The 26,584-nt window shown below is 43.2% G+C and overlaps 1 protein-coding gene across 2 annotated transcripts; it reads right to left on the bottom strand.

The window, feature by feature from the left end:
• Positions 1-1,559: 1,559 nt before the first annotated feature.
• On the bottom strand, positions 1,560-21,123 carry zgc:195282 (uncharacterized protein LOC100192223 homolog). Of its 2 annotated transcripts, none has more exons than XM_041186551.1 (4): positions 21,000-21,123; positions 19,970-20,064; positions 8,604-8,658; positions 1,560-2,501 (listed from the first exon to the last, which is right to left on the bottom strand). In XM_041186551.1, exons 1-4 carry the CDS (start codon positions 21,040-21,042, stop codon positions 2,422-2,424), a joined length of 273 nt encoding a protein of 90 aa, XP_041042485.1. In that variant the 5' UTR covers positions 21,043-21,123; the 3' UTR covers positions 1,560-2,421. The 2 variants fall into 2 exon arrangements, with proteins under 2 accessions (XP_041042485.1, XP_041042484.1); XM_041186550.1 differs by having other exon boundaries at positions 1,560-2,504; positions 21,000-21,114.
• Between the last annotated feature and the right edge of the window lie 5,461 nt (positions 21,124-26,584).

Genomic DNA, 26,584 nt, shown 5'->3' with positions numbered 1-26,584 from the left:
AACCACATTTGCATTTAGTGTCTGACATGAGTTTCAGGGAAGAGGAACCAAATAAGGGTGAATTATTACTTCAAGTGGTTGGAAGGAGAATTCAGTGTTTTGATTGATGGATGAATACTAAGTCATTGTATTGGAAAACATTTAAATTTCCTTCTGCTGGGAATTCAATTCAGGTATGTTTGCATTTCAACATAAAGTTTTATTTTGATATCAGCAATCCATAGGCACTTAGCTGCAATACCAATAGTGTTATTAATTTCCTGTCTCAACCTCACTTGCAGTCACACAAAAGGATGCAACAGATAAAATATGCTACCTAATCTGGGTGTCATCAAAGCCATTTCCTGCCCTAATTCTCTCTACTTCCGGCATGTTAGCATGAAAGTATATTGGAAATATTTTGAAGTAACACGTTTGATATTTATGCACCACTGCTTCATAAATGGAGAGATTAAAGCAAGGCTACAAGGTACCTACATGCTTTTTGAGCAGAGCCATTATGATCCCTGAATTTCCAAAAAGTTCTCTTGACCTCATTTGTGAAAGGTGTGGAGAAATAGGATAAATGCTTGAAAAGTGTGGATTATGCATAAGGGAGGTCTCTGTAGCTCTAAGGACCAATCCATGCTGTCAGAGAAGATGAGAAGCAGAGAGCATTTGGATTCAGTGGGATTGCAGGATTCCCCATGGTCCAAGCAGCCCTTGGCCACACGCATGTAGCCATGTCAGCCCTTCATTTAAACATGGAGGTTGTCAGGAACAAGAAGGGATTCCATTCCCTCACTGTACTTCTCCTGTGCTATCATGAGTTGTGCATTACGTAGATGAATGACTGCTCTCCAGGGAGTTGCCATATACTTTTATCATGAGGCAATCATCTGTCCCACAGGTTTTTGAGCCCCAACACAATATGCATGACTGGCTGCTGGGTGTTAACCTAATGCCATGGCTCAGGGCACTGGCAACTTGCTGCATGCTCAACAATCTGCTGGTTGTGAGAGATCAACTGATACTGGCAGTAAGTGAAGATGCCTTTGAGAGACATATTCCACAATCAGGCTTTGGAGCACAGTTGTCACATACCTTACTTTCCAGGATGTAGGAAGCTCATCATCTGCACTCAATTGTTTTAAACCTTCCTCATGAAGATCACGTTGAAAAAGATCACCACTACCCATGTACCATAATGACTCTCTAATTGTACCAAAAACAATGAAAACGCAATAACCACAACTTGTCCAAATGTAAACTATTTATATAATAAATATTAATAATAAATATTATCTTAAACTATTTATCCGGGTTCTTACCCTTAGTGACTATATGTGTTCTGGCCAACCCTGGTGCTTCTAAGAGGTGTTAGATTGTAGATGCATTGTGCTGAGTTCGTAATATTGGTGGTGGTATAAATATTGCATCCAGGGAAATGAAATGTGCAGGACTGCAAAACTCAGGTGCACAATCCAAATTCTGCTCACATCCTCAAATTATTAGGCTTTTAGGAGAGGCAGGGGCATCAAGTGTCTTCATTAAAATACACACGAGACAATTCAATGTACACATTTAATCATTTTATTATGAAATATGTATATTTTTATTTGTTATATTGGTTAAACACTCGGAGATGAGGGACTTCAGTTTCTAAGGAGAAAAGGGCTTTCAATTTCTTTACCAGCAAGTAGTCTGAGAGAATTGTGAGAACCCAGTGCCCAGATTGCACAAGCAGAGTGATAGTTTACATCAGGACTTTCCAATATAAATGGAACTTAAAGTGGGAAAAATTGACATAAAAGAATGACAGAAATATGACAACAGGATGTCAAGGGGTGCAGGCAGGAAACATGCACAAATACATTTTTTATTGTAGAAAGATATAAAACTCTTACAGGTAAAATGACAATTGTAAATATTATTAACGTGTAGCTGCAAGTAAGGTCTATATTTTGGTCACTGCACTGGACTCAGAGAAAATAAATGATTGGGATATAAAGTGGTCTGCAGAGATGGGCCGGCTGTATCATTTTCACAACAGCTGACCTATCAACCGGCTCAATATATTGGGTAGAGAGACTGAGCTCACTGAGCCATTTTGTGAAGGATTGGAGATATTTATATGGTCCTGTGAAAACTGGATCTCACTGGAATTACCAACAGATGGCAGAATACAGGGTACAGTCAGGGTCGCAGAATTAGCATCACATTCTGAAGCTACCAGCTTGGTAGTACATGCAAATCTACATAAGTAAGATGGTCTGACAACAAATGATTTTTGTATGTATCTTCATGTACACAGTAATGGCACATAACAGCTAATTATTTTCTAAAGCTCACACAATTTCTTTACAAATTCTTCCCTTTTTGTGTTGCTGTTCTGAACTCCTTCATCATGGAGGCTGTAAATCTTCCCTAAGCTGGGTGGCTCTAAGTGCTGCTAGGTTTCTCAACCGGAACATTGGATCCCACTGCTCCGAGAGTGGCTCGAGGCGTTGGCCGCCTTGCTCCTACAGTGAAATGATAATAAAGAGAATGATAAATGAAAATTAAAGGACAAAACAACCAAAGGACTGGACAGTAGAAACTCCACTCCTGAAATTAGCCTTGTCTATTTGAAAAGGTTAATGTCTGGGTAAAAATAGTGCACCGAGGAATTTAATGCACGGCTGCTAAGCATTTGCATGACCTTTGCTGATTAGATTTCCTATAGTTTTATTGTTAAATAACCTCTCAATGCTGTACACCTGTCACCTAAATCCCAGCTAAGCTGCTTTATCATGGATGCTTCACATTTCATTTATTGCACATTTAACACCTGCAATTTTCTTTAGGAAGCCAGCTGTTTCCCCAACTGAGTTCTTTCTCCAATCATCAGTTCTAAGACCCATTCTTTACATTGAGTTTGGAGGGTCTGTTTATGAAAAGGTTCTGTAATACATGCTTTGCATTGCCCAGTGAAGCCTGCACTGATTGATGATGTGTACCTGGATGCAGTGAGGCCTGTGATCATGGCTATCAGCTGTAGATTATTAGTTTTCAGCTGGACAGTTGCAGGTTGAAGTCCCAACTTCCCAGCTTGGCCTAAATAGCCAAGTGGTTATGGTACTGGGCTTATAACCCCAAGATCAAGAGTTCAAATCTCACAATGGCAAACTATGAAACAATGTAACTTCATCTGAAACAGATGGAAACGGGTTTACTCAAAAGAGTATCAAGAGTTGAAGTCCCAACTTCTGATCTCCCAGCCAGAATTGTGGTAAGTGCCTTTCGTTCTCTTTGTCATGGCAACAGGTGGAATGATGTCTGACATAGAAAATAGCACAGTGAGATGCGAAAGATATGTTGATAAGATCAGATGTTGTAGAGTGGGAGCTGGAGGTGCATGTGGAACGTAAGACCTGTTGTACCCAATGGCCAATTTCTGTGCAGTAAATTCTCTGTAATTGAAGGGGTAAAACTGATCATAGAAATTTATTTTGAACTTCTAAGTCTAAAAGGTTTGTCATCTGTTGACATGTCTGTGTCATTATGGAGACATCTGAGCTCTGTACCAACATCGCTGACTGGAGGAAAACTTGGGGCTGAAGGAGTGCCAATGTAAGTACTAAGAGACACCATGGCACATTCAGTGTGTGGAAGGGTGTGCGTGTTTAATCCATGATTCACTGTGAGTTTCTGTTCTCTGTTATGCCTTCAGCAGGAAGGCACTGAGCGGAAAGGAAGGGGATAAGTCAGAGGACCATTCATCTCAGAATGATGACAGACATCTCCCAAGTAGCCATTTGCAATGTCATATTACCAAGTCCTGGATCAACTCCTTGTAAGAATAATGCATGGAGAGATCCAGAAAGAAAAACAGAAAACTATTTAAGAAAGCTGAACAATATATACACATTGCACCTGTTTCTATGTGCGTATGTTTGATTGTGTATTACCTTGTGTGTCCATGCTTTTACATGTACATTTATTTATATATGTACATCTATCTATATTTGAGTCTATTTATCAGTATAAATTGCGTCCCTGAAACCTGATACTTGCCAAATGATTTTGATCCCCAAATAATACACAGCTTTAATCATCAGTCCTGACTTAATGTATTCTGCACACGTGCGATAAAAGTGTACAGTGACATCATAAACTATTTTGATATATTTTCGCTTTTTCTAAATATAAAAATGTGGTTATTATTTAATTCTAACTAAAATTATATGGAGCTGATCTTTATATTGTGGTATTAATTATTATTTTTTATTTAGAATTAAAATTGCAGTAATGGGTCTTTGTTTTTATTGAATCCTTTTGGTTGAAACAGAGCTTTTCTGTTCTAAAAATGAACAGCAATATTTTTCAGCAAAAGCCCCTGGAGTTGCTTGGACTTCCATAACTCCAGCAACAGCCTGAGGGAATGGCTGCAGACTGGGATCTGGATATACTAAACCTTCACTTGGCATGGGAGTTTCCATCCACCTCACTTAACTGGCACAGATGTTTGGGTTTCCAGCCTGTATGGGCTGGCAGATGGCATATGGTGTTGGCACCAGCCTATACAAAGCAAATTAGGTGCCCATCCTGTCCCCAAATATTCTGGCAGAGTCAGCTGTGGAATGCATCAGTGAGTGCTATCTCACCACATCTTCCAGGATTACATTCCAACACAATTTTGGGGGCCATTGCTTGCAGCATGTTTAATACTGAGGGCTACAAAATCTGTTTAATAGAATCAAAAAAGTCAGGTTAAAGTAAAAGAATTTATGTTTTAAATGTACAAAGATTTCATGCAAATATATAGTGCTGTGTTCTTGAGTCTGACTACCCTGCATGCCCAGTCACTCCATTATTACCTCATCCTCATAGTTTATTTTTCACTGGAAGTGGCTGTGTCGCAGCGGAAACAGAATTCCACCAATCATAGCTAGCAGCCACTGTGCAACCCAATGTAAAATTCAATCGTGTACCCTCCTCAGATGGTCATACAGAATGACTATATGGCTGAATAAAGCAAAAATGTTAAATCAAAAAATCTGCAATAAAGTATTGAAATACAAGAGGTGATATAATGAAAGCAATCTCTTGGCAGAAGAGCCTTGCCCCAAGAGGCACTTCAGGCTTTTGGGTTGTGTGCTTGATCATGTGTTACCTCTGGTTCATAATCCAATCATTAGGGCCATGCATCACAACCCCGATCCAAAGGACAAGGCTCCCTGTCCTGTGTGACTTTGGGAAATTACTTTCCACTGTGCACAGAATTCAGGCAAAATCCAAACAGGTTGGCAGCTAGATCTCTCAATCTGTGTGAATTTCAAATGTCATGTGACCAATATCATTGCATGTTTTCTTCTTCATGAATCCAACAATTGACTTTTTAAATATATGCTCAATATAGAATCATCCACTGGATACTTTTGACTGAAGGCACTTGCAAACACTTCAGCCATGTTTGTTGCACTCACATGGGCTCCATGGCTGAGGATGGAGATGTTATTGGAGCTACATATTCCCATCAGTTTCCTTGTTGTCCACCTATTCACAACTGGCAGTGTTAGGATACAGAACTTATTTCCTGATCCTTTGGTGTTTGAACTGCTTGTTCTGTCGATAGCCTGCTGTTTTGGATGCAGGTAACCCTGTGTAGCAGCTTCATTATGTTCATCCCTCATTCAAAGGTTTGCCTGATGCTGCTCCTGGCATGTCCTTCTACTCTCAGGATGGAACTGGCCTCCTGATTTGATGGCGATGGAAGAGTAAGGGATTGTGGCAATATGCAATTCTGTTGTTGTTGCTGGCCCCTAGCGTCCATTTTTGGGTGCTAGGTTTGTCTTTAGACTGTCCCACTTAGCATGTGATAGTGCCATGGTACACAAAGGAGGCTATCCACACTGTGAAAAAGAGAATTTGAAATTGAAATTCCGCATGGATTCCAGCTATGGCACACCTTTACTATGGAAAAGATTGGGCTAGGATTGCCTAATTCTTATTCTGATTTGATGCCTGGGTTGATATTTCTCTCATTGTTCTGTTTTGTGGTGAGAGTGACTACCCTTGACATCAAGGCAGCATTCGACCATGGCATCAAGGAGCCCTAGCAAAACTGGGGTCAATGGAAATCAGGGGGAAAGCTTTCCACTGGTTGGAGTCACACCTAGCACAAAGGAAGATGATTATGTTGGAGGTCAATCATCTCAGTTCCAGGGCATCACTGCAGGAGTTCCTCAGGGTAGTGTCCTCGGCCCAAACACCTTCAGCTGCTTCATCCATAACCTTCCTTCCATCATAAGGTTAGAAGTGAGGATGTTTGCTGATGATTGCACAATGTTCAGCGCCATTTGCGACTCCTCAGATACTAAAGCAGTACATGTTTAAATGCAGCAAGACCTGGACAATGTCCAGCTGGGGCTGACAAGTGGCAAGTAACAATAATGACACACAAGTGCCAGGCAATGATCATCTCCAACAAGAGAGCTTCTAACCGTCACCCCTTGACATTCATTGGCATTCCCAACGCTAAATCCCCCACCATCAACATCCTGGGGGTTACCATTGACCAGAAACTGAACTGGACTAGCCACATAAATACTGTGGCCACAAAAGCAGGTCAGAGGCTAGGAATCCTGCCATGAGTAACTCACCTCCTGACGCCCCAAAGCTTGTCCATTATCTACAAGGCACAAGTCAGGAGTGTGATGGAATACTCTACACTTGCCTGGATAAGTGCAACTCCAACAATACTCAAGAAGCTTGACACTGTCCAGGACAAAGCAGCCTGCTTGATTGACACCCCTTCCACAAACATTCACTCCCTCCGCCACAGTCGTGCAGTGGCAGCAGTGTGTACCATCTACAAGATGCACTGCAGGAATTCACCAAGGCTCCTTAGGTAGCACCTTCCAAACCCATGACCACTACCATCTAGAAGGACAAGGGCAGCAGATAGATGGGAACACCACCACCTGGAAGTTCCCCTCCAAGCCACTCATCATCCTGACTTGGAAATATATTGCTGTTCCTTCACTGCCACTGTGTCAAAATCCTGGAATTCCGTCCCTAATGGCACTGTGGGTGTACCCACACCACATGGACTGCAGTGGTTCAAGGAGGCAGCTCACCATCACCTTCTCAAGGGAAATTAGGGATGGGTATTAAATGCTGGCCTAGCACATGATGCCCATAGCTTGTAAATATATTAAAAAAAAAAGTTCTGCTCACTCTAGAAAGCATTAAGAGGTAACCATAGAGAGCGATGCTGGAGTTGCACTTTTGTCAATCGGTGTAGGGGTAACCTGCTCTTCTGAAGGAATTTAATGGTTTAGTTGTGCTTTTACCACTGCTCCTCAAATTGCCAGATTTACTGAATGGCAGAATTTGTTTTGACAACTTCTGGTTTGCTAGTCCATTGCCCTACCATTAGGCGACCATACTCTCGATAATAGTACAACGCCATTGAAAATTATGGCAGACAATTGCTGCCTGACATGGATGCATATGTTGCAGTCATAATAATGGACATACTAATCCAAAGGTTATGAGCTATATTTCCACCATAACAAGGTATGAAGTTGAATTAGATAAATTTGGCAATTTGTGAGTTGGCATGTAAAAAAAATAACAAATTAGCTACTGAATTCTTTATTCGCCAGCTGTTTAGAAGAAGGGAACCTGGTCTCTACTGTACGTGACTTTACTCCACACAATGTGGTTGGCTCTTGATGCTTTGTGAAGTGACCTAGCAAATTAAAACAATTGCTGTGAAGCAAGAAGAAAGCCGATCACACGATCTCAGGGCAATTATGGGTGAACAATAAATAGTAATCTTGCAGTGTCACCCACATCAGCGAATTAAATAAATAGCCTACCCTACATCATGCAGAGATACAAGGCTAAATTTTCCACATTGTTCATTTTTTCAAAAAGCAGTGGATGGATGGTTAATGCAGGAATAGGTTAATAATTCATTTATATAAAGAACAAACTACCATTTCTAAAACACCTTTCACATCCTCAGGACATCCCAAACTGTTTTACAGCCAATGCATTACTTTTGAAGTGTAGTAACTGTTGTACATCAGCAAATGTGGCAGTCAATTTGTACATTAAAAAGTTCTACAAACAACCACAGATAAATGATCTTTGCCACGGTGTTGGTTGAGGGATAAAATTTAATCAGATCTTTTGGAGAACTCTTCTTTTCAAATAGTCCCATGGCATCTTTTATGAGTTCTTGACCATTCAGACTTACTGTCTCATTTGAAAGATGGCACCTCTGACTGTGCAGCCCTCCTTCAATGTTGCACTGGCATGCTGCACTTACACCACTGCACTGGGAAAAACACATAACTTTTTTGCTTGTTAAAGCCAATTATATTAAACCACTGTATTGCAGTGTAACACAAAGAAGGAAAGTTAACTGTAGATCACAATGGGCAGCAGCTGTACGAATGGCTCACTACCACCTTCTTAAGGGTAATTATGGATGGGCAATAACTGCTGGCCTTGCCATGTGTGCATGCGCATCTCTGTATGTGTGTATGTGTGTTTCTGCATCTGTGTGTCTCTGTGCATGTCTGTACCTATATCTTATGTCTCTGTGTATTAGTTAAACATCCTCTTACCTCTTGGCCCGAAGTGCTGTAAGTAGCAATGATTGCAGTATGGTTTCTCATCGTACTAAGCAAATAAAAGAAATGAAAATTATTTAAAATGAAAAAAAATCATTTCATTTCCAGGAAATGATTTCAAAGCACCTTATCACATGCTCAGAATGCCCCCATTCTTCACAACCTCTTAATTACTTTTAAAGTGCAGTCACTTTTTTAGGTAACAAACACAGCAATCAATTTGAATACAGTAAGATCGAACATACAGCATGTGAGATAAATAGTCCTTAGCATGTTTTTGGTCGTGCTGGTTGAGAGGTGGATGTCAGTCAGTCAGAACAACTTCCTACTCTTATCTCAAATAGTACAATGGGATATTTTACAATATATCCCAGCTAACTGGGGTCTTGTTTATGTCCCATCCAAAAGGCAAGACCTTTGAACATAGCACTCAATCCCACATTGTCATCTGAGATTATAGGCAGGGCTCCTGCAAGCGGGCTTGGACCTTTGACCCACAGACAAATGAATCAGCTTTATAGCTGTTCATTGGACATGGAAAAATGATCTTAAGTAATACAGCTCACAACCACAATATGAACTTTTATGTTATTTCCTTGAACTGAAACAGATCTAAAAATAATTTTTCATTAAAGGGGACACCAAGTCAGAGCAAAATTTGTTTGGACAAGCAGGGTGTAGTACTCCACAGGTCCTATTTGTACAAAAGGATTTGCTTTACCCTGCTGTCCGCTACATATCCGTGCCCTACACATCAGTTTCATGTGTCAGTCCTTTTCTCTGGACTATCACTTTGCCTGGCATTCCAGAGGATACCATATCCCATCTGGTATCGAGTACAAGAGCAAGTATCAGCCACCTATTTTGTTAGTTATAAGTGGTTACATTATTTTTTAACAGAAAATAAAAGATAACTTGGATTGTGCTAAACATTAGTGCACATAGCATATTAGAATGATTTTGTAAAAATACACAGAAATTGCAGAATGGAAATAGGCCTTCAGTCCAGCCAATCCATAATGGTTCTTATCATTCACGTGAGAAAGTATTACATTTACGCACTCTTTTCCTATATCCGTCATCCCTTTAACTTCACCCATCAGTCCAATCTCATCTTGAACATTGACATGGGGTGATTTTAACGCACCCCACCCATCTGGAATGGCTTGACTGTGCAGTCAAAGTCACCTCTGCAAAATTTCTTCCACATTCAGGCTCAAATCCCACCCACCACTGTTTTAATTGTGTTCCTTTTCTAGGCAGTTGAGGTACCCACTTAGCTCATCTGGGAATATTATTTAAACCCACAAATTAAGGATCTGTAATCTCATTTGAACCTCAAGAACAAGTTAATCACCAATTTAGCAGGATACCCACTTTGGCTATCCCATTCAGTAAAACCTGGAAGACGAGTCTCTCCAAGGTAAGTTTTAATGTCTCATTAGTGCATTCAGGATAGCCAAAACCCTCCCTGTGACTAGCAGCTTGTTTCCAGCCCGACCAATCACCACCTGTTAACCAGCTGCCTCTTTCCACCTCTTTAGGGTAGGTAGCTGGTTGCCAAGGTGAAAATGGGACTTGAGAATTGAAACAATCAGGGTCTCAAATTAATAATGTCATCTCGTATCCATCCACCTAAAACCTGGTCCCAGATAAAAAACCTCCCATAGTTCTGACTCAGCAATTAACCTAAGAAACAAAGTCTACTGCCTCATAACTCTCTGTATGCCCCCTGTTTTAAGTCTCTTAAATTTAATTTCGCATCTTTTGTTGATCATTCTATTACCCATAACAACTGTAAACAGTTTGTTTCTATCTACCCTGTCTCATCTTTTCATAGTTTTAAATATCTGTTGCCTCACCCCATAATTTGTATTGTTCTAATGAGAAAATAATCATTATTTCAAGTCACTCCATGCCCTAATAAATCTGCACTGTATCATCTTCAAAGCCTCAATATCCTTCCTGTGGTGTGAAGCCCAGTGCACACAGTACTCCAACTAAGATCTGATACAGCTTTATATAGGTTCATCATTACATCTTGGTTTCTATATTCTATGCTTCTTTGACAAAAGCTAGAATTCCTTTATTTTTTAAGCAGTCTGAGTTCTACCTTTAACCCTGTGAATCTTTACCTCCAAATACTTCTGCTCTTCTGCAGGACCAAACTTATTTGCATTCAGAATATAACTACTGCTTTTATTTTTATTAAAGTGAAAAATCACCTCACACTTACATTGAATTTAATATGTTACTTTTAGGCCATAGTTCCATCATATCAATATCCCTTTACAGCTGCCAATGGTTTTCTGAGGAATCAACAATATCTCCCATTATATGAGTAATAAGAATTCTGCCTGAAGGCAGGTCCTTGGCTCATTGTCTGCTAATGCTTCATCCTGAGTTGTTTCCTTGGATGACTTTTTTCAGTCATGGTTTGCCATTGCCTTCCACTTACTTCAGGACAGGGCAAGGTTGCATTCCCCAAGTCTGCCTCAGCCAGAATGGCAATTGAACCTGTGCTGTTCGCACTATTCTGAACCACATGCTACCAATCTAGCCAACTGAGCTAACCTGCCCCTCTCTTATTTTATGATGTACAAATTGCAACACCATTCTTTATAGGTCTTTATGAAAATCATTGACACACACAATGAACAGAACTGGCCCACAAACTGAATCTTGTGGGACACTGCTACCTGCTTCCAACTGCTCTGGAAAAAACTGCCTGTAACTCTTATTCATCCCTTCTAGCTAATTTTTAATCCAATTTTCTGTCCACCTCCTCATTTCATACACACTAATCTTCTCTAGTGATCTCCCATGTGGTAAATTGTCAAAACTTTTCCTATTATCCAAGTGCACCAGATCGACTGCTTTTCCACATTTACCATATCTGTAAATTCTTCAAAGAATTCTACAGGGTGCATTTTATCTTCAATGTTTGGACAGTAACCTGGTGCTGTGGATTCCAGGTCTTTTATAGAACCAGCTTAATTTTCATTCCGTTAAAGTCATTGGAATCTGGTCTGCCACATGGCAGTCAAGATAAAAATCTATTATATGAGGCAGATCAAGTTGTCCCTTTTCAAATTCATGCTGGCTAATATTTTCTTGTTATCTAAATACATGGTAATTTCAACTTTAATTACAGTCTCCAGAACTTTCCCTACCACAGATATTAAGTGAATGGACTCAGATTAACTCTGCCACCTTTCTTAAAAATGGTCATTCTCCAGTCCTCTGACACACATCTACACTCAACTAAGCCCTGAAGTATAATTTCTAGAGCTATGACAAGTTCCTCCTCTGCGGACTCCTAGGGTAGAATTTTCTGCCTTCCGGGCGGGCGGGCCTGACCCAATGTCCGGCGGGCAGGGAGCCGATCCCCGCCGGAGAAGCAGGTCCTGCCGCCATTTTACATGGGCGGGCGTGACATCCAGTGGGAAGTGTTATGCGCTTCCTGTGCGGGGTGGGGGGATTCCCCAAAAGCGAGAGTGTGCTCTTTTGCGCATGTGCATGAAAGAGCGCACATCTCCCTGAGACTAAGTGCCAAAGGGAGATCGCTGACAGTTCTAAAAACATTAAAAACAAAAAACAAAAATCCTTACCATGTCCCCCTCATGTGCCAATGTCACACGGGATAGGACGTGTTCATAATCTACACTAAAACTTTATTAAACTTTTAAAATCCCTACAAGAAACCTCATCCCGCCAGTGGATGAGGTTTCATGTTTTTTCTATTGCCTGCCGGGGCTCCTGGTCTGCCCACCAACCTTAAGGTTGGACGGGCAGGGCCTTTAACTGTTTTAATGATCCTGCCAATGGCCAGAATTGGCCATTAACAGGTCGGAGGGCCCGCAGCTGATTTCGCTGTGCCCCTGCCTTCCTGAAGATTTAAATGGGCTGGGATGACGTCGGGGGACCCCGCCAACGTCATCCCATGTCATTTTGCGCATCGGCGAGCGGATCCCACCCCCTGCTTGCCAACGGCAAAATTCAGTCTCTTGTGTATTAACTTGAGCCAAGTATTCAGGAGTATTGTGTATTTATTCTCTTGCCTACTCCAGGGCCAGGATTTTATGGCCCCACTGTGGCGTGTCTGCCCTTGGCAGATGTGGTGAGCCATTTAAATCTCCACTCAGTTCGGTGGGCCCGTAATATCCTGCCGAGCGGGAAGGGCCCAGAATTCACCTCCTTTCATAAATCATAAATGTAGTATTAGGGTGTTTGGGATTGTAAGGGTTAATGTGGGACTGGGGAAACAGTGCCGCCCAAGTTATAGTGCAGAGAGTCATGTGGGAGTAGTTGAGTGTGGAGGTGAGTCTGGTAGAAGTCAGCGTGAAGATAGAACCTGTATCCTGTATATATGTATATAGTCATGTGTTATTAATAAACAATTATTGTTCAGCCATATAAACCTCTAGACTTCTTCATGAGACACCATACAACCATACAACATGGCGGCAGCATGTGAAGGATCCCAAAATCCCTAAGAATTAAAAAGTAAAGAAACTGCAGTCTGACCTAAGAGAAATTGAGGGCGCCTAAGATGAAGACCTCAAATACCCAACTAGAGATCACCTAAAAAGTTCAGATACAAGCGTGGAGGCTGAAGGACAGAAGAAAGATCCATTGTGCAGCATAAAAGGACCACACCAGAGCCACATGAAGGTTCTTTGGGAAACCTGATCAATAGCAGAGTCAAAGAACCTAGGCAGACCACAGAAGGGTGAGCAATCTCCAAACAAGAGCTGAAATAAACTTTCAAATTCACCACAATAATAAGGCAGCACTGGCAGATCAGTTGTTTAATGAGCATGGCTTGTAGAATACTGCAGCCCAGATCTAGAGTTGACGCTACAACACATGGCAACCATGCACAAATGAAGGAAAAATGAAAATCCAGAGCAAAAGCTCAGCTTCAATTCGATTCTCCGAGCTCAGGACAGCAACTTGCTGGCTAAAACAATTCATTCAAAAGCATTTCTGCAAAATTGCTTATGTTTAAAACAGTTCCATAACCATGATGAGAGCCCATCATATCCCGACAAGTGTGGAAAGAAAGAAAAACAAAATTTAAACTGTATTCCCCTATGCTGAAAACAGCCATGGATATTAAATGAACACTGCCAGACAAATTGAGGAAGATGGAAGGGCCAGACCAAGCCCAAAATTGGTTGTTATGGAGAAGATTTTTAAGATATATGATAGCATCAGGCTTGACTAAGAAAACAGAGGCTGAACAAGTGAATAAACTATTATATTTAGTCGGCCCAATAGCCGACGACATTATTATCAGACCAGGAATAAATGAATCTTCTGATAACTTTAAAGAAGTCATGAAGTCCTTTGACACCTACTTTAACTTAGGAAGCAATATCATTTTGAAGCAAGCAAAATTTAACAACAGTCCAAAAGCCCACGGAGCCTATAGACTCTTTCATAAATGAGTTATATAGATTGGCTGAAGGCTGCCACAATGGAAACTTCAAGTCGGAGCTCATAAGAGTAGTGGGAGTGGCCAATGATACTCTTTCAAATGTAATCCAATCCAAAGAAGATCTGACTTTGGAAACAGCCATCCAAGTAGTCAGACAATAGGCAGTTCACCAGCAAAACCAATCCATTTTGTGTGGTAAAGTTAAACAGTGCTACAGAGCAAACCAGTCCAGCTCATAAAGCAAGTAAAGGGCGAGGAGATTCCAGGGCAAGGAAAACAATACCAAGCTAAACACAACATGGTGGCAGACCATGTCAGCACCATGGCACCAAAAAACCGCACAGGCACAAGCAGTGTCCAGCAATCAGTGTTCAGTGCTTTCACTGCAACTGCCTGGGACACTTTGGGAAGATGTGTAAGTCCAAAGCCTTGAGACATGCAGAAGATCCTAAACATGTCCATGTGATAGATGAGCTACACCAAGAAGAAGACCAACCATGCTTCTTGGGAGAAATCAAGGATCCAGATTCACATTTTGGAATGCTGACATATCTATAAATGGTCACCTCAGGAATTTCAAGTTAGACACAGGAACAGTTTGATGGTCCTTCAGATCAGGGACTGTGGCTAAAAGACCTCTGGCTACAGTCAACTGACACACCACTGTACGGTACTGGAGGAATCCAACTGCTGTCATAGGCATAATTCAAAAGCTGCTCCTGCATGGCAACAAACAAATGATCAAAATTCTGTATGTCATCTGCAATCAACCCTTTTCTCTCCTGAGCAGTGTTGCCCTCAACCTCCTCAAAATGGCAGAGGACATTAAAACAACCACTGAATAGGAGACTCCCGAGACTTCACCAGTGCTGATGATCTCAATTGGGATTTCAGTTCGGAATTGTCCTCACTTTTTGCAGACGCAGTTATCACAGCTCCTTTGTAGGTGGCGGAAAATACACTCCTTCAGTCAGACCAGCCAAACCCAGATGAGTACCAACATGCTTAAAACAGAAAATACAGAAGAAAAGGAGCAGCAGCTGAAGGTTGAGCCCGAACTTCAGAGTCAAACAGTTACTGTCCAGCAATGAAGCTGGAGATCCAAGCTCACGTGCACAACATAAAGTTGATCCTGAAGCTCGAGAGAAGCGACCATCAACAGACCAAGGCAAAACTGAGGGAGACACAAATACACATGGGGCTAAATTCTCCAGTCAGCAAGCGGGGACCGGGCCCGCTTGCCGATGCGTAAGATGATGCGCGGTGATGTCAGGTGGGCTTCCCGCCGTCATCGCGCGTCATTTAGATATTCAGTTTGGTGGGCATGCAGCCAGGCTGGCTGTGCACCCGCTTAGTTGTCAAAAGCCTATTAAGGCCTGTTAAAAACTAATTTAAACAATTAAATAAACTTCCTGTCCAACCTTAAGGTGGGCGGGCAGGCGAAGAGCCCAGGTGGCCTTTGCATTTTTCATGGAACCTCATCCACGGGTGGGATGAAGTTTCATGAAGTGTTTAAAAATTCAATAAAATTTTTTTTAAAAAAATCATTGATATGTCCCAGCTCATGTGACACTGTCACATGAGGGGACATGTTTTAAAAGTTTTCAAATACTTTATTTAGAAATTTTACACAAATCTCCCTGAGGCATCTCTGTGCCTCAGGGAGATTTCTGTGCTCTTTTGTGCGCATGCGTATGAAAGAGTGCACTCCCAACTCAGGGAATCTCCCCCACCCACACAGGGAGTGCTCAGTGCTTCTGGATGAGCGTCATGCTGGGCAGGCCAATGTAAAATGGCAGCGCGCACCTGATCGCGTTCGCTCCTGCCTGGCCCCGCACAACCCCCCCAACGGGGGTCAAAGTTCAGCCCATGAAGAAACAGCGCAGCATTAGAAGCCAAACTGCAGGTTGAGCTCAAGGATGAGGAACATACAAACATAAGGGAGGTAAACCTTCAACTTCTAGGTGGAACCTGCCAGGCCCCACCGGAAAATAAAACCTGAGTTCACTCTACGAATGAACAGAGCAAACAATCCCTCCAGAAGGAGAGGGATAAGCCCATGGTATCCGACCAAGGAAGAAAGACTGTCGACAAAGAAAAATACAACACTAAGGAGTGCAAGAAATGAACCAGGGGTTGACATCTGAGTAATTGATACACCTAGTACAACAACCACAACTCCAGACTAACAAAGTCAGCCCAAAGCAGTTGAGACTACCACTCCTCCAAACTTGAAAAGAATGAGTTCTGGAAGAGTCATAAGGCCTTCAGACCATCTGAGTCTGTAAAGTGAGAGACTTGGGTGGTGAGAAGGGTTGCATGTAAGTATCAGTATAAATATATTTGGGCAAATACTTGGGAGGAGCTGTAGTATTAAATTGTTTAGGACTCTAAGGGTTTCTGTGAGACTGGGGAAATGCTACCGCCCACATTATGATGGAGAGAATCAAATGGCATTATTAGAGTGTAGTGGTGAGTCTGGTAGAAGTAGACATGAAGCTAGCACCTAGTCAGGACTGTATCCTGTATATATGTATAACTATATGTTATTAATAAGCAGTTATTGTTCAACTATATAAGCTTGTAGACCTCTCCATGAGACAACATACAACTTTACAACAATAAAAAAGGACCGGAGCAGTTTGTGCAGATAACTGGATTCTAACTGTATCTTGTGTTTCAGGACTTTGGACGTTTCTCTCGCAGAACTGGTTATAGGATTGAATGTTGTTTAAGGGATGTGTTTTAAAACAAATCGAATGTAAGAGTGTTACTGCCTTAAAAATGTGTTCAAATATTGCTTAAATTTCATATGTGGAACCTAATATTTGCATACTTTTTCTAAGCACCCTGCCCATTGTAACCTTTTATTCAGCACCCTAAAAGAATCAGCCTCACAGTGGCATAGCTCTGTCAAGGTCTCTCACAGAAAGCCCTAAATTAAGCAGCTGGTATTTACTAGTAGACTAGTAGATGCCTGGCACCTTGCAAGCTCTCCTAAAGCAGACCTTTCATCATGCTGATGATTGATGAAGAAACTCTGAGGATTTTCATGATACTATAGGACGGTGTCAGCCGAAAATTAGCTACATGACTATAGGTTGAACTTTACCAGCCTTTGGAGGACAGGATAGAAAGAGTTGGGGGAGGGGTGGGGGGCCTAAAATGGTGAGGGAAAGCAGGGGTGGAATACCCGTCTACATACCACTATGCCATTCTTGTCAACGGTAGGGAAGGTGGAGTACAGCCCTCCCATCCAAAGGTCAATTGAACCACTTATGTGGCCAGTTGAAGGCCTCTTCCCATTGCTGCTGATATTTTACTAGCAGCAGATCAGCCCTCTACCATTAGAGGAAACCATCAAGCAAACAATGGCTGCCTCCCAGTGGGCTCAGACCAGGAGGACCAACTTTTTGGGCACTTTTTGGCCCATGGAAGGGTGCCCCCAGCAGCAATGGCCATCCCTATGCCAATGGCACTGTCTGCTCTCACCAACCACCCCTCGCCGGGGTCTATCTGACTTGCCCTGATGCCCCAAGCCCTCACTTACCTGGTTGCGAGGGCACCGTCCTTCCATATGTCCTCTTGCACCAGGTACAGTCCCAGCAGTGACCACTGCTCCCAGTGGTACTGCAGCGGCTGCTGGGCTGCTACCCCTTTGATTGGCCGCCAGCTCCTATAAGGATGGCTGCCTTGGTGGCAACTAACCAGTTGGCTGATGCCCATAAAATGTGGCTATGGGGTCCCTACTTTTGGGTCTGTCGGCAGGATCCCATCTGTGAGAACAAAATTCAGCCCCATATTTCTAGTCTGTGATTACAATTGACAGCAGGTATGCAATTTCTGCAGCAGCAAAGTGCATGTAATTAGCATAACGACTGTACGATGTGGTGTAGTGTGTATCCTTGCTGTTGTTAGGAGGATGGTAGTCATACATAGACATGTTTTGTGATGATCTGTGCTGCTCATGATGCCACTCAGCAGAAGGTCCTTCTTGTGCTCCCTGCCTGATGATAGCTTGAGACTGTGCTGGTTAATTATCTAAAGGCTAACTAATAACTATCCTCTTGTGGGAGGGAGATAGTAAGTGGTAACTCCTTCAGATCAAGAGGGCCCTGCTCATGATGGAAAATTGGAACGGAGTTCTCTTGTATATTCAGTGGTGATTGGCTGATTATAGAGACTTGGAGAATTAAAGAAAAGAAAGATCCAGCACCTTTCACACCCTTGGGAATTGCAAAGTTTCTCACAGCTAATGAAATACATTTTTAAGTGTAGTCATTGTTGCAGGGAAATTCAGCAGCCAATTTGCACGTAGCAAGATCCTACAAAGAGCAGTTATTAAAATTGACCAATTAATCTGTTTGAGTATTATTCATTGAGAGAGACGTGTGGCTGAATCGTCAGTTCAGCGAGTGGGGGCAGGGCCTGCTTGCCAAGGCATAAAATGATGCGCGGTGACTTGGGTGTGTGTCCCAACATCACTGTGCATCATTTAGATTTTCAGTTCCGCTGGCGTGCAGCCGACTTGATGCACGCCCGCCGAACTGTCAAAGGCCTGTTAAGGCCATTAAATTTTTCTTTATTAAAATTTTTAATACTCAGGGTGCCTCAGAGAGATTTCTGCGCTCTTTCGCATGTGAATGCAAAAGAGTGCATTCCTGACTCAGGGAAACCACCCCCCCAAAACCCCTCACCCCCCCGCCCGCATAGGGAGCGCACAGTGTTTCCGGGTGCGCATTACGCTGGGTGGGCCTTAATTAGCCTGCCCACATAAAATAGCGGCATGGACTGATCGGATTTGCACCCACCCCCACACAACCCCCCCCAATTGGAGGAAAATTCTACCCCAGGAGAAATCCCCTGCTCTTTAAATAGCTACATCCATCCATTTAAATAGCCCACCGTTTGGAGATATACCATCGGATTTCATTTTGTGCTCCCTCTGCTAGCCAACCCAGACAGAAGGCATTACTGAAGCTTAATATCCTGCTTTACAGTAGCTGCAGCACTCCTGAATATTATATCTACCTTTAACTTTTTATGTTTGATGCTTTGACATATCCATAACAAAGAAATACACATGAAAAGGAGTTTAAAGCATTAATTTTTGTGCCAGCTTTGTTCTGTTTGAATGCATTTTTACTGCAACAGTCTCCACTCTGAAGGATTAAATTCTGAGATACAGTTGAATATAAAAGATGTGTGCACCAAATTGCAGTCTTTCTCATTTGTACTTTGAAATCTGATTGTCTGGATCTTTTATTCTTTTTGAAATGCATGTCCAAAATAGACATTTTGATATCCAAAGTTCTATTTGCATAAAACATTTCATCTTGGGATGACTCAGAGCTCTGTCTGGTTTGAATTACCATTCACCCTCTAACGTGTGTAAAACCTGCATTTTAAAATACACTCATTTGCAGTATTGCTTTCACCCTGGAGCTGACTTCAGTCAATGTGATTTGAATTCATACCCTTTATTTGTCCCAACAACTATAGTGGCCGTTGTTTATGTTATAGCTGTCCATTTTCACTGATGTGTCAGCACACACAACACATATACAATGGAACACACACGGAGCAGCTATAACAACACTATACCTGCTGCTTAAACATGCAACCTTGATGGGAATCACATTCTCCCAGGTGTCCTGCCATGTAAATGAGGAGAATGCAGTAGTGGAATTCTAACTCAGATCAAGATGATACATAATTAGTTTCATCTCCTTATGTAGATGTGGAGAAAGATATTGATGTTCATGATTAAAAATCAAGCCCCAGATGTTCTGATTGCTTACAATTCCCTCATGGAGACAACAGCTACAGAGCAAGCTTGAGAAGACAGATTATAGTAACAACACAGCTAGACAGTCAAACACTGGGCAAACAGATGGAGGCTCAAGACATTACGTACCTCTGCATGTTGGCCCGGACTTAACTGGCGCTTGCACCGATAGCATTTTAGACAAAGGGGGTGATAGTCTTTGCCTAAAGATCGCTTTCTCTCCGCTGCAAAAATGAAAAAATGTTAATGAGGGGCAGCCGCAGTAATTTATAAGTATATCAAAAAAAGCCAAGAACCCTTTGATTCATGCCGGCACATTGCAGATGAGATAGGCCCTCCCTCTTTTTCAGAAATCTTTAATCTGGTCCCCGACACGGCTTTCACTGTGACACAGATATCCCTTCTGTTTGTTTTAGCAATGTTATCCTGAAGACACTTTCAAATCTACATCTTTTAAAATGGTGTCCTATGGCTGATTTTTAAGACAGGGTGTCACTGCAATGAGATTTTCCAGGAGAAATGATACTGTGGCCTTTATGTTATTAGATACTTGCTAATTGTGCAATGACAATGTAATCAGTATGTGTTCGATATTAAGACCAGTTCCTTCCTCTAGCGACAGGTGTAAGATGAGCAGTTCTAAGCTCATTAGGCCTATTTCCTCTTGCTTACCATATGGTCCAAGGCACTCGCTGTACGTTTTCCAAGGAGGAAAATCCATTATTTTGGTTATACTTTGCCAACATCCAACTTTGCTTCGTACTGATTAATTTGAAAAGTTTAGCAATAAGGTATTGAAGCCACCCTCACAAGCTAAGCACTTGCATTGCACAGTCATCTCACGACAACAGTTACTGGGCCAGAATACGGTTAGCAAGTATTTCTGCAATTTGTTGTTTTAACTCGAAAGCCTGGCTGAGGCCGAATTCAACCAGTTACAGAAAAAAACACGTCCCAAAACCTTTAGGAAAACATATTTGATTGCACATTGATTATTACAGTCCTTTTAGTAAAATGAATAATTTCAGCGTGTTGCACAACAGTCTATCAACTGTGAACAGGAACAAGCTACACCAGAGAATTTTCCAATCTCTGGAAGATTCCAGAGTGAATTCTTCCTTCAGCTCAACAGCATGTTTCCAAAGGGACACACACTTACCAAAGTAGACAGGTTTCCCACAGATTGGACAATATGAAATCATCTTCTGAAATCCTGTCAATTCAATCCCACAGCAAATGCAGCTTTTAAAAATGAACAAACCTGACAGGAAAAGCAGTGTGACGTGTTTAACTTTATATCCAGGATGTGGTTTTCTTTAAGGGCGCCCATTAGAGAAGTCTCTGACAAGTTTAACTAAAACATTAATTGTCAACCAAAACCTATGAAGCTGCCCAACCAAGGATTTCTGCAAAAATTGTGCTTTTATTCCAGCTTTTAACATGGAAGCTAAGATATAGAGAAGTGACAGAAAACTTGCTGATAATATTTAAAATGGGTGTTTACTTAATGTTTTATTTTGATGGCCATTTTGATCAATATTGTGGGTGAGCGATGGTGCATTTTATTTTCGTGACTAACATCAATTATTTTCTTAGATCTAAAGTATTATAAAAAAAAAACAAATGTGTGAATATTGTTAAGAGAATCATTTTCAGCAACCCCTTTCGGTTAGTATTCCAAAACACAGTTTTTTGACATTTATTCTTCCATTTGATGAGGGCATTGCTGGCAAGGCCAGCATTTGTTGCCCATCCCTAATTGCCCTTGAACTGAGTGGCTTGCTAAGCCATTTCAGAGGGCATTTAAGAGTCGTTCACATTGCTGTGTGTGTGGAGTCACATGTAGGCCAGACCAGGTAAAGATGGCCAATTTCCTTCCCTAAAGGACATTCGTGTACCAGATCGGTTTTTAGAACAACTGATGATAGTTTCATGATCACCATTACTGAGACTAGCTTTATAATTCCAGATTTTATTAACTGAATTTAAATTCCACCAGTTGCTAGGGTGGGATTTGAATCTATGCTCCCAGAGCATTAGCCCGGGCCTCTGGATTATATTATGCCACCAGCTCCCCAGTTGTTTCATGCTATAGGTCTATTTAGGATAGTAATTAGCAGATTATTTCCAATGTCTTTTGGAGATGTCCAGAGCTAATGAGGACAGGTGTGAGAACTCTTGCAGTAGGACTCTCGTTATGAATGCTTGGCTGAGAGAGCACAGGTTCATAAAAAGATTAACTTTCTGTTGGGGAGGGGGTTCTATTTTGACAACAGGACAGAACTGTTGACTTTGCTTGATTGACATCTTTAAGTTGTTATAATACATTCTTGCTGTAATCTCTTTTGTCAATGCCTCAATGTTTATTTGTACAAGATTAAGAAGTGTGAAGTGTTTGAAGTCTCTATTATTGGTATTTTAATGCTCTGTCTGATAACTTTATAGGCTTGTAGGAACAGCAGGTTTTTTCCTGAAAGAAGATTTGTGAATGGGTGTTTTTTTTTTCCGAGTGGTTTCACGCATGCCGTTGTTACTATATGGTTCATTGGTTCTGTACATAGTGTATACTGGATGAGTAGGTATGGAAGGGCCATGAGTTGGCATGGAGGTTATAAGGAGCCATAGGGGAATATACAGGGGGTGTGAGTTGGCATGGAGGGCATGGAAGTGGCATGGGGTGTGAGGGGGATTGAGGCGTGAGGGTTTGAGGGCCTAACAGTCTTTAATACAACTGGGATAAAGTCCAAGAGAATCGAAGTGAGCCTTCTAACAAGGCCACCCTAACACTTGATTGTCATCATAGCCACATTTGCTCTTCTTCCAGTGTTGGCAGGCATAACCCTATCCTGCACCCACAACACCCCCAAAACCCTCCAGGAGCAAAGATCATAACATACATGGGCCTTTCTACTAAGGTGAGTCTGGCGAGTCAGGACATTGTCTGACTTAAGCTGCCCCCTTGGTAGTGAAAATCCAGCCCTTAGGGCTGAATTGTCCCAGATTTACACTAAGAGCAGTGGCGGGTGGAAAAAAGATGTTTTACCCACCGGCCGCAATGGCAGCTTTTCGCACCATATCGTCCCAGTGATGACTTATCCTGCTTAATTAATAATGCATTCCCGGAAATATGCTGGGTCATTGGTGGGATGGTCTCTGATTCACACACCCTGCCATCACATTGGATCTTCAATACTCTGGGTGCCATATTTAAAGGGTGCCCCTGCACAGAGCTAGCTCTCTCTAAGGCATCGGAAGCTGCTGGAAAGTCATGGCTGCCAAAGGGAGAAACTATGCTGCCCCCAAATTTAGCGACGCCTGCCTCGAGCGCCTACCGGATGCAGTAAATGCCCACCGCAAAGTCCTCTACCCTTCTCTGGGTGAAGGTCAGCATGCAAGTTGACAAATCCAGCATGAGGGGCGGTGACAGCAGTGGGCAGTGCCAATGCCTTGAAGAAGTGGACAGCCAACCAGTGCCAAAAGAGGATTAAAGATCTCTACCGTTCTACCAGGGTAAGTCACTCTTCTCATCACTCTCAACCCACATTCACAAACACATCACACATCCACAGGGATCTCACTCACTGCCAGCTCACATCATCATTCGATCTTCCACACATACCTTCAGCTGCCCTGTAGATCATGTCCTCATCCCGTCCATAGCACCACTCACCAAACACACATGCCAAGCATCCTTAACACCTTAACAGACTGCTTGCACTGCTTGCTTGTCCCTACAACAACAACACGCCCTCCACTTCTCTTCCCCCCGGCACCCCCCTCCCCCGACCCCCCCCTGGCCACCTTAAACCACCCCCTTGTAAAGAAAAATCAGTTCTGTTGAAGGGTCATGAGGACTCGAAACGTCAACTCTTTTCTTCTCCGCCGATGCTGCCAGATCTGCTGAGTTTTTCCAGGTAATTCTGTTTTTGTTTTTTATCCTTAACAGCTGGTCTGGCAGGCAACCTGATAAGATAAGGATATCTGGCTTTTCTGGGTGGTGAGTGGTGCCATGAATGGGATGAGGATACACTCTTTCCATCTGTATTCATACAGGACAAGCTGGCATATAGCAAGAGGGAAAGGCCACAGATTGGTGGAGGAATGCTTGGCATCAAGGTCCTCACAGACTTTGAAAATAGGGTTATCCAGCTGGCCAGCGACGATCTAGACCATTCCTGTGCTGATGGTGAGGTCGGTGGTGCTCAATCAAGTGAGGATCCAGCAGTGCAATATCCAGCAGACAGCCATGCTGTGAGTCAGTTCCTCTGTTTTGCAGTCCCCTGCTAGGCACAGCTGGGAAGCAGCCGAAGGGGCCCACGACCCAGGTCCTCGACTTACGCCCTGAATACACCTCGGAAGATGAATGTGATGACAGCCTCATTGAAGACCGTCATGGTGCTCACCCACACCCTCCACGGGCACAGAGACACATGCCTCGGTGGGACCTAGCTTTAGAGTAGCCTCAGGATCACAATCTAGTGAGTACATCAAACTGTCTGATTCATAACAGGCGGCGGCAGAGACTACCCAGAGTGCTGGCACTCTGAGGACTGCTGGAGGCCAGAAATTTGCTGAATCCGAGTCAGATGACGAGCCTCTGGACTTGATCATGTCGCAGTTGCTGGAGCTGCAAAGGCAAGCTAGGGAACATCAGGAAGAGATGTTCGCTGCACTCCTCAGATTGCAAGGCATAATGGAGGAATCTGTCCGCCTTGAGGCTGAGGTGAAAGCACCAGCATTCCAACGCACCGAGGTAAACACTGGTTGTATGGCGGCCGCCATGGAGACCTTGGTCCAGGACATTGGTCCTGCATTGCTGCATGGGCTGAACTCCATCACTGATGCTATAGTCGGCCTCCAATACTGTCAACGCAAGAGGGAAGTCAGCCAGTTCAATCTCATTCCAGCTTCCCCTTCTCTTCAAGGAGTCAGCCAGGAGTCCTCAGGCACCCAGTGGGATGAGGATCAGCAGGAGCACACAACTGGGTCATCCACCCAGATGAACCCGGGATTGTCCAGCCTATCTGAAGCCCCTCTTCCTGTGACACCAGCAGCTTCAGTTCCACAGGCCGAGGAGGGTGCCACTCCACACAGCAGGACCCTGAAAGCAGGCTGGGGGCCTTCAGATTTCAGCCTTCCAGATGTCGCCCATCAAAATCGTCACAGACAGGGTGTAACAGTCAGCAGGCTGCTTCCACCTCTGCTGTGGATGCCGGGGGAGCACCAAGACGTAGCAGCAGGGTTAGATCGGTTAAGAAAATGTAGTTTCACTGCCTGGGCATGGGCATTAATCACTTATACATAATGGTGCCTATTTTAAATAAACACCCAACAATGTCACCCTTGTTATGATGAGCAGTGTTTGTATCAGTCTGAAGTGAAAGCTTGGTTCCTGCACAATATAAGGACAGGTGTCTCTGTTCAGGGCTTCTTCCCTGTGCTTTGTGCAACTTTCCCAGCACACTGATGGTGTGCCTTCACAGTCACCAGACACATCAGTCATGCCTGCAACTCGATGGAGCTTATCATTGCTGCCAGAATGTCTTGGGCCAGCGGTACAGAGTTCCATCATTCTCTCTGTGTACTCTCAGCACCTTTGAGGTGCAAATGACCCCCCATCACGTCAGCATCTGCCTCTGGTGACAGTGCAGTCCTGAAGGGTTCAGCTCATGAAGGATGCCATAAGATCAGGAGAAGTTAAAGTTTCCCCACTGCATCTCCATGATATGACTCTGTTCACAGAGCGCAAGCAAGGTGTGTTAGCCAGACAGGAGTCAGACATTCACATAAGCTACGTGAGGATTCATGGAGTGTCCCCACTGAATGTCGTCATCATCCTCCTGGAATGTGGGCATGTGCTGCATCTCCATGACAGGAGCCTTATCACAGACAGTATGTGTACTGTCATCAGCCAGACAGGAGTCAAACGTTCACAGATGCAATGTGAGGATCTATGGTGTCTCCTCACTGTATGTCATCCTCCACCAATCTAGTGGCTATGAGGGCCTCCCTAGCACGCATGCCTCATCTGCATAACATAATGGCCTCATCACTGTCCATCTTTGCCTTTGAGGACTTCCTCCCCCTCGTCCCCATTGACGTCCTCCTCATCGGAGGAGATGTGCGGCTCCTCCACCTCCTCCTCAGCTGGTTCCTCTCCTCATTGCAGCACCAGGTTGTGAAGGACGCAACAGGTGACAATGATGCTTAACACTCACTATATTGCAGGGCTCCACCAGACCAGTCCATCCACCAGAACCTCATTTCCAACATTCTGATGGTTTGCTCCACCAAAGTGTGAGCTGCAACATGAGCCTCATTATACCTTCTCTTTGCTGCACTCAGGCTGCTGCATGGATGTCATCAGCCACATCCTCTGTACCCTTGTCCCTTAGGAGCCAATCCTGCAGCCTCTGTGGACCCAGGGATCTGAGACCCACTGAGAATGTTGGAGTCATGGACACTCTCTGGGAACTGTGTACAGGATATATTTGTGGTGGTCGCACACCAGCTGAACATTCAGCAAGTAGAAGCCTTTGTGGTTGACGGAGTTGACCGCTTATTGCCACTGAGATCTGAGCATCACATGAGTGCAGTCGATGACACCCTGCACCTGTGGGAAACCTGAGATCTGCACAAATCCCTTTGCTTCCTGGCTTTCCCGGACGAAATGCACAAATTTGTGTGACTTCACAAATATGGTGTTCGAGGATGCACTTGTGCATGGAGGCTTGCGAGATCCCG

The sequence above is a fragment of the Carcharodon carcharias genome, chromosome 4 (genome assembly GCF_017639515.1).
Source record: "Carcharodon carcharias isolate sCarCar2 chromosome 4, sCarCar2.pri, whole genome shotgun sequence".
In the NCBI taxonomy this organism is placed as follows: Eukaryota; Metazoa; Chordata; class Chondrichthyes; order Lamniformes; family Lamnidae; genus Carcharodon; species Carcharodon carcharias.
This window is presented reverse-complemented; position numbering and strand designations above follow the sequence as displayed.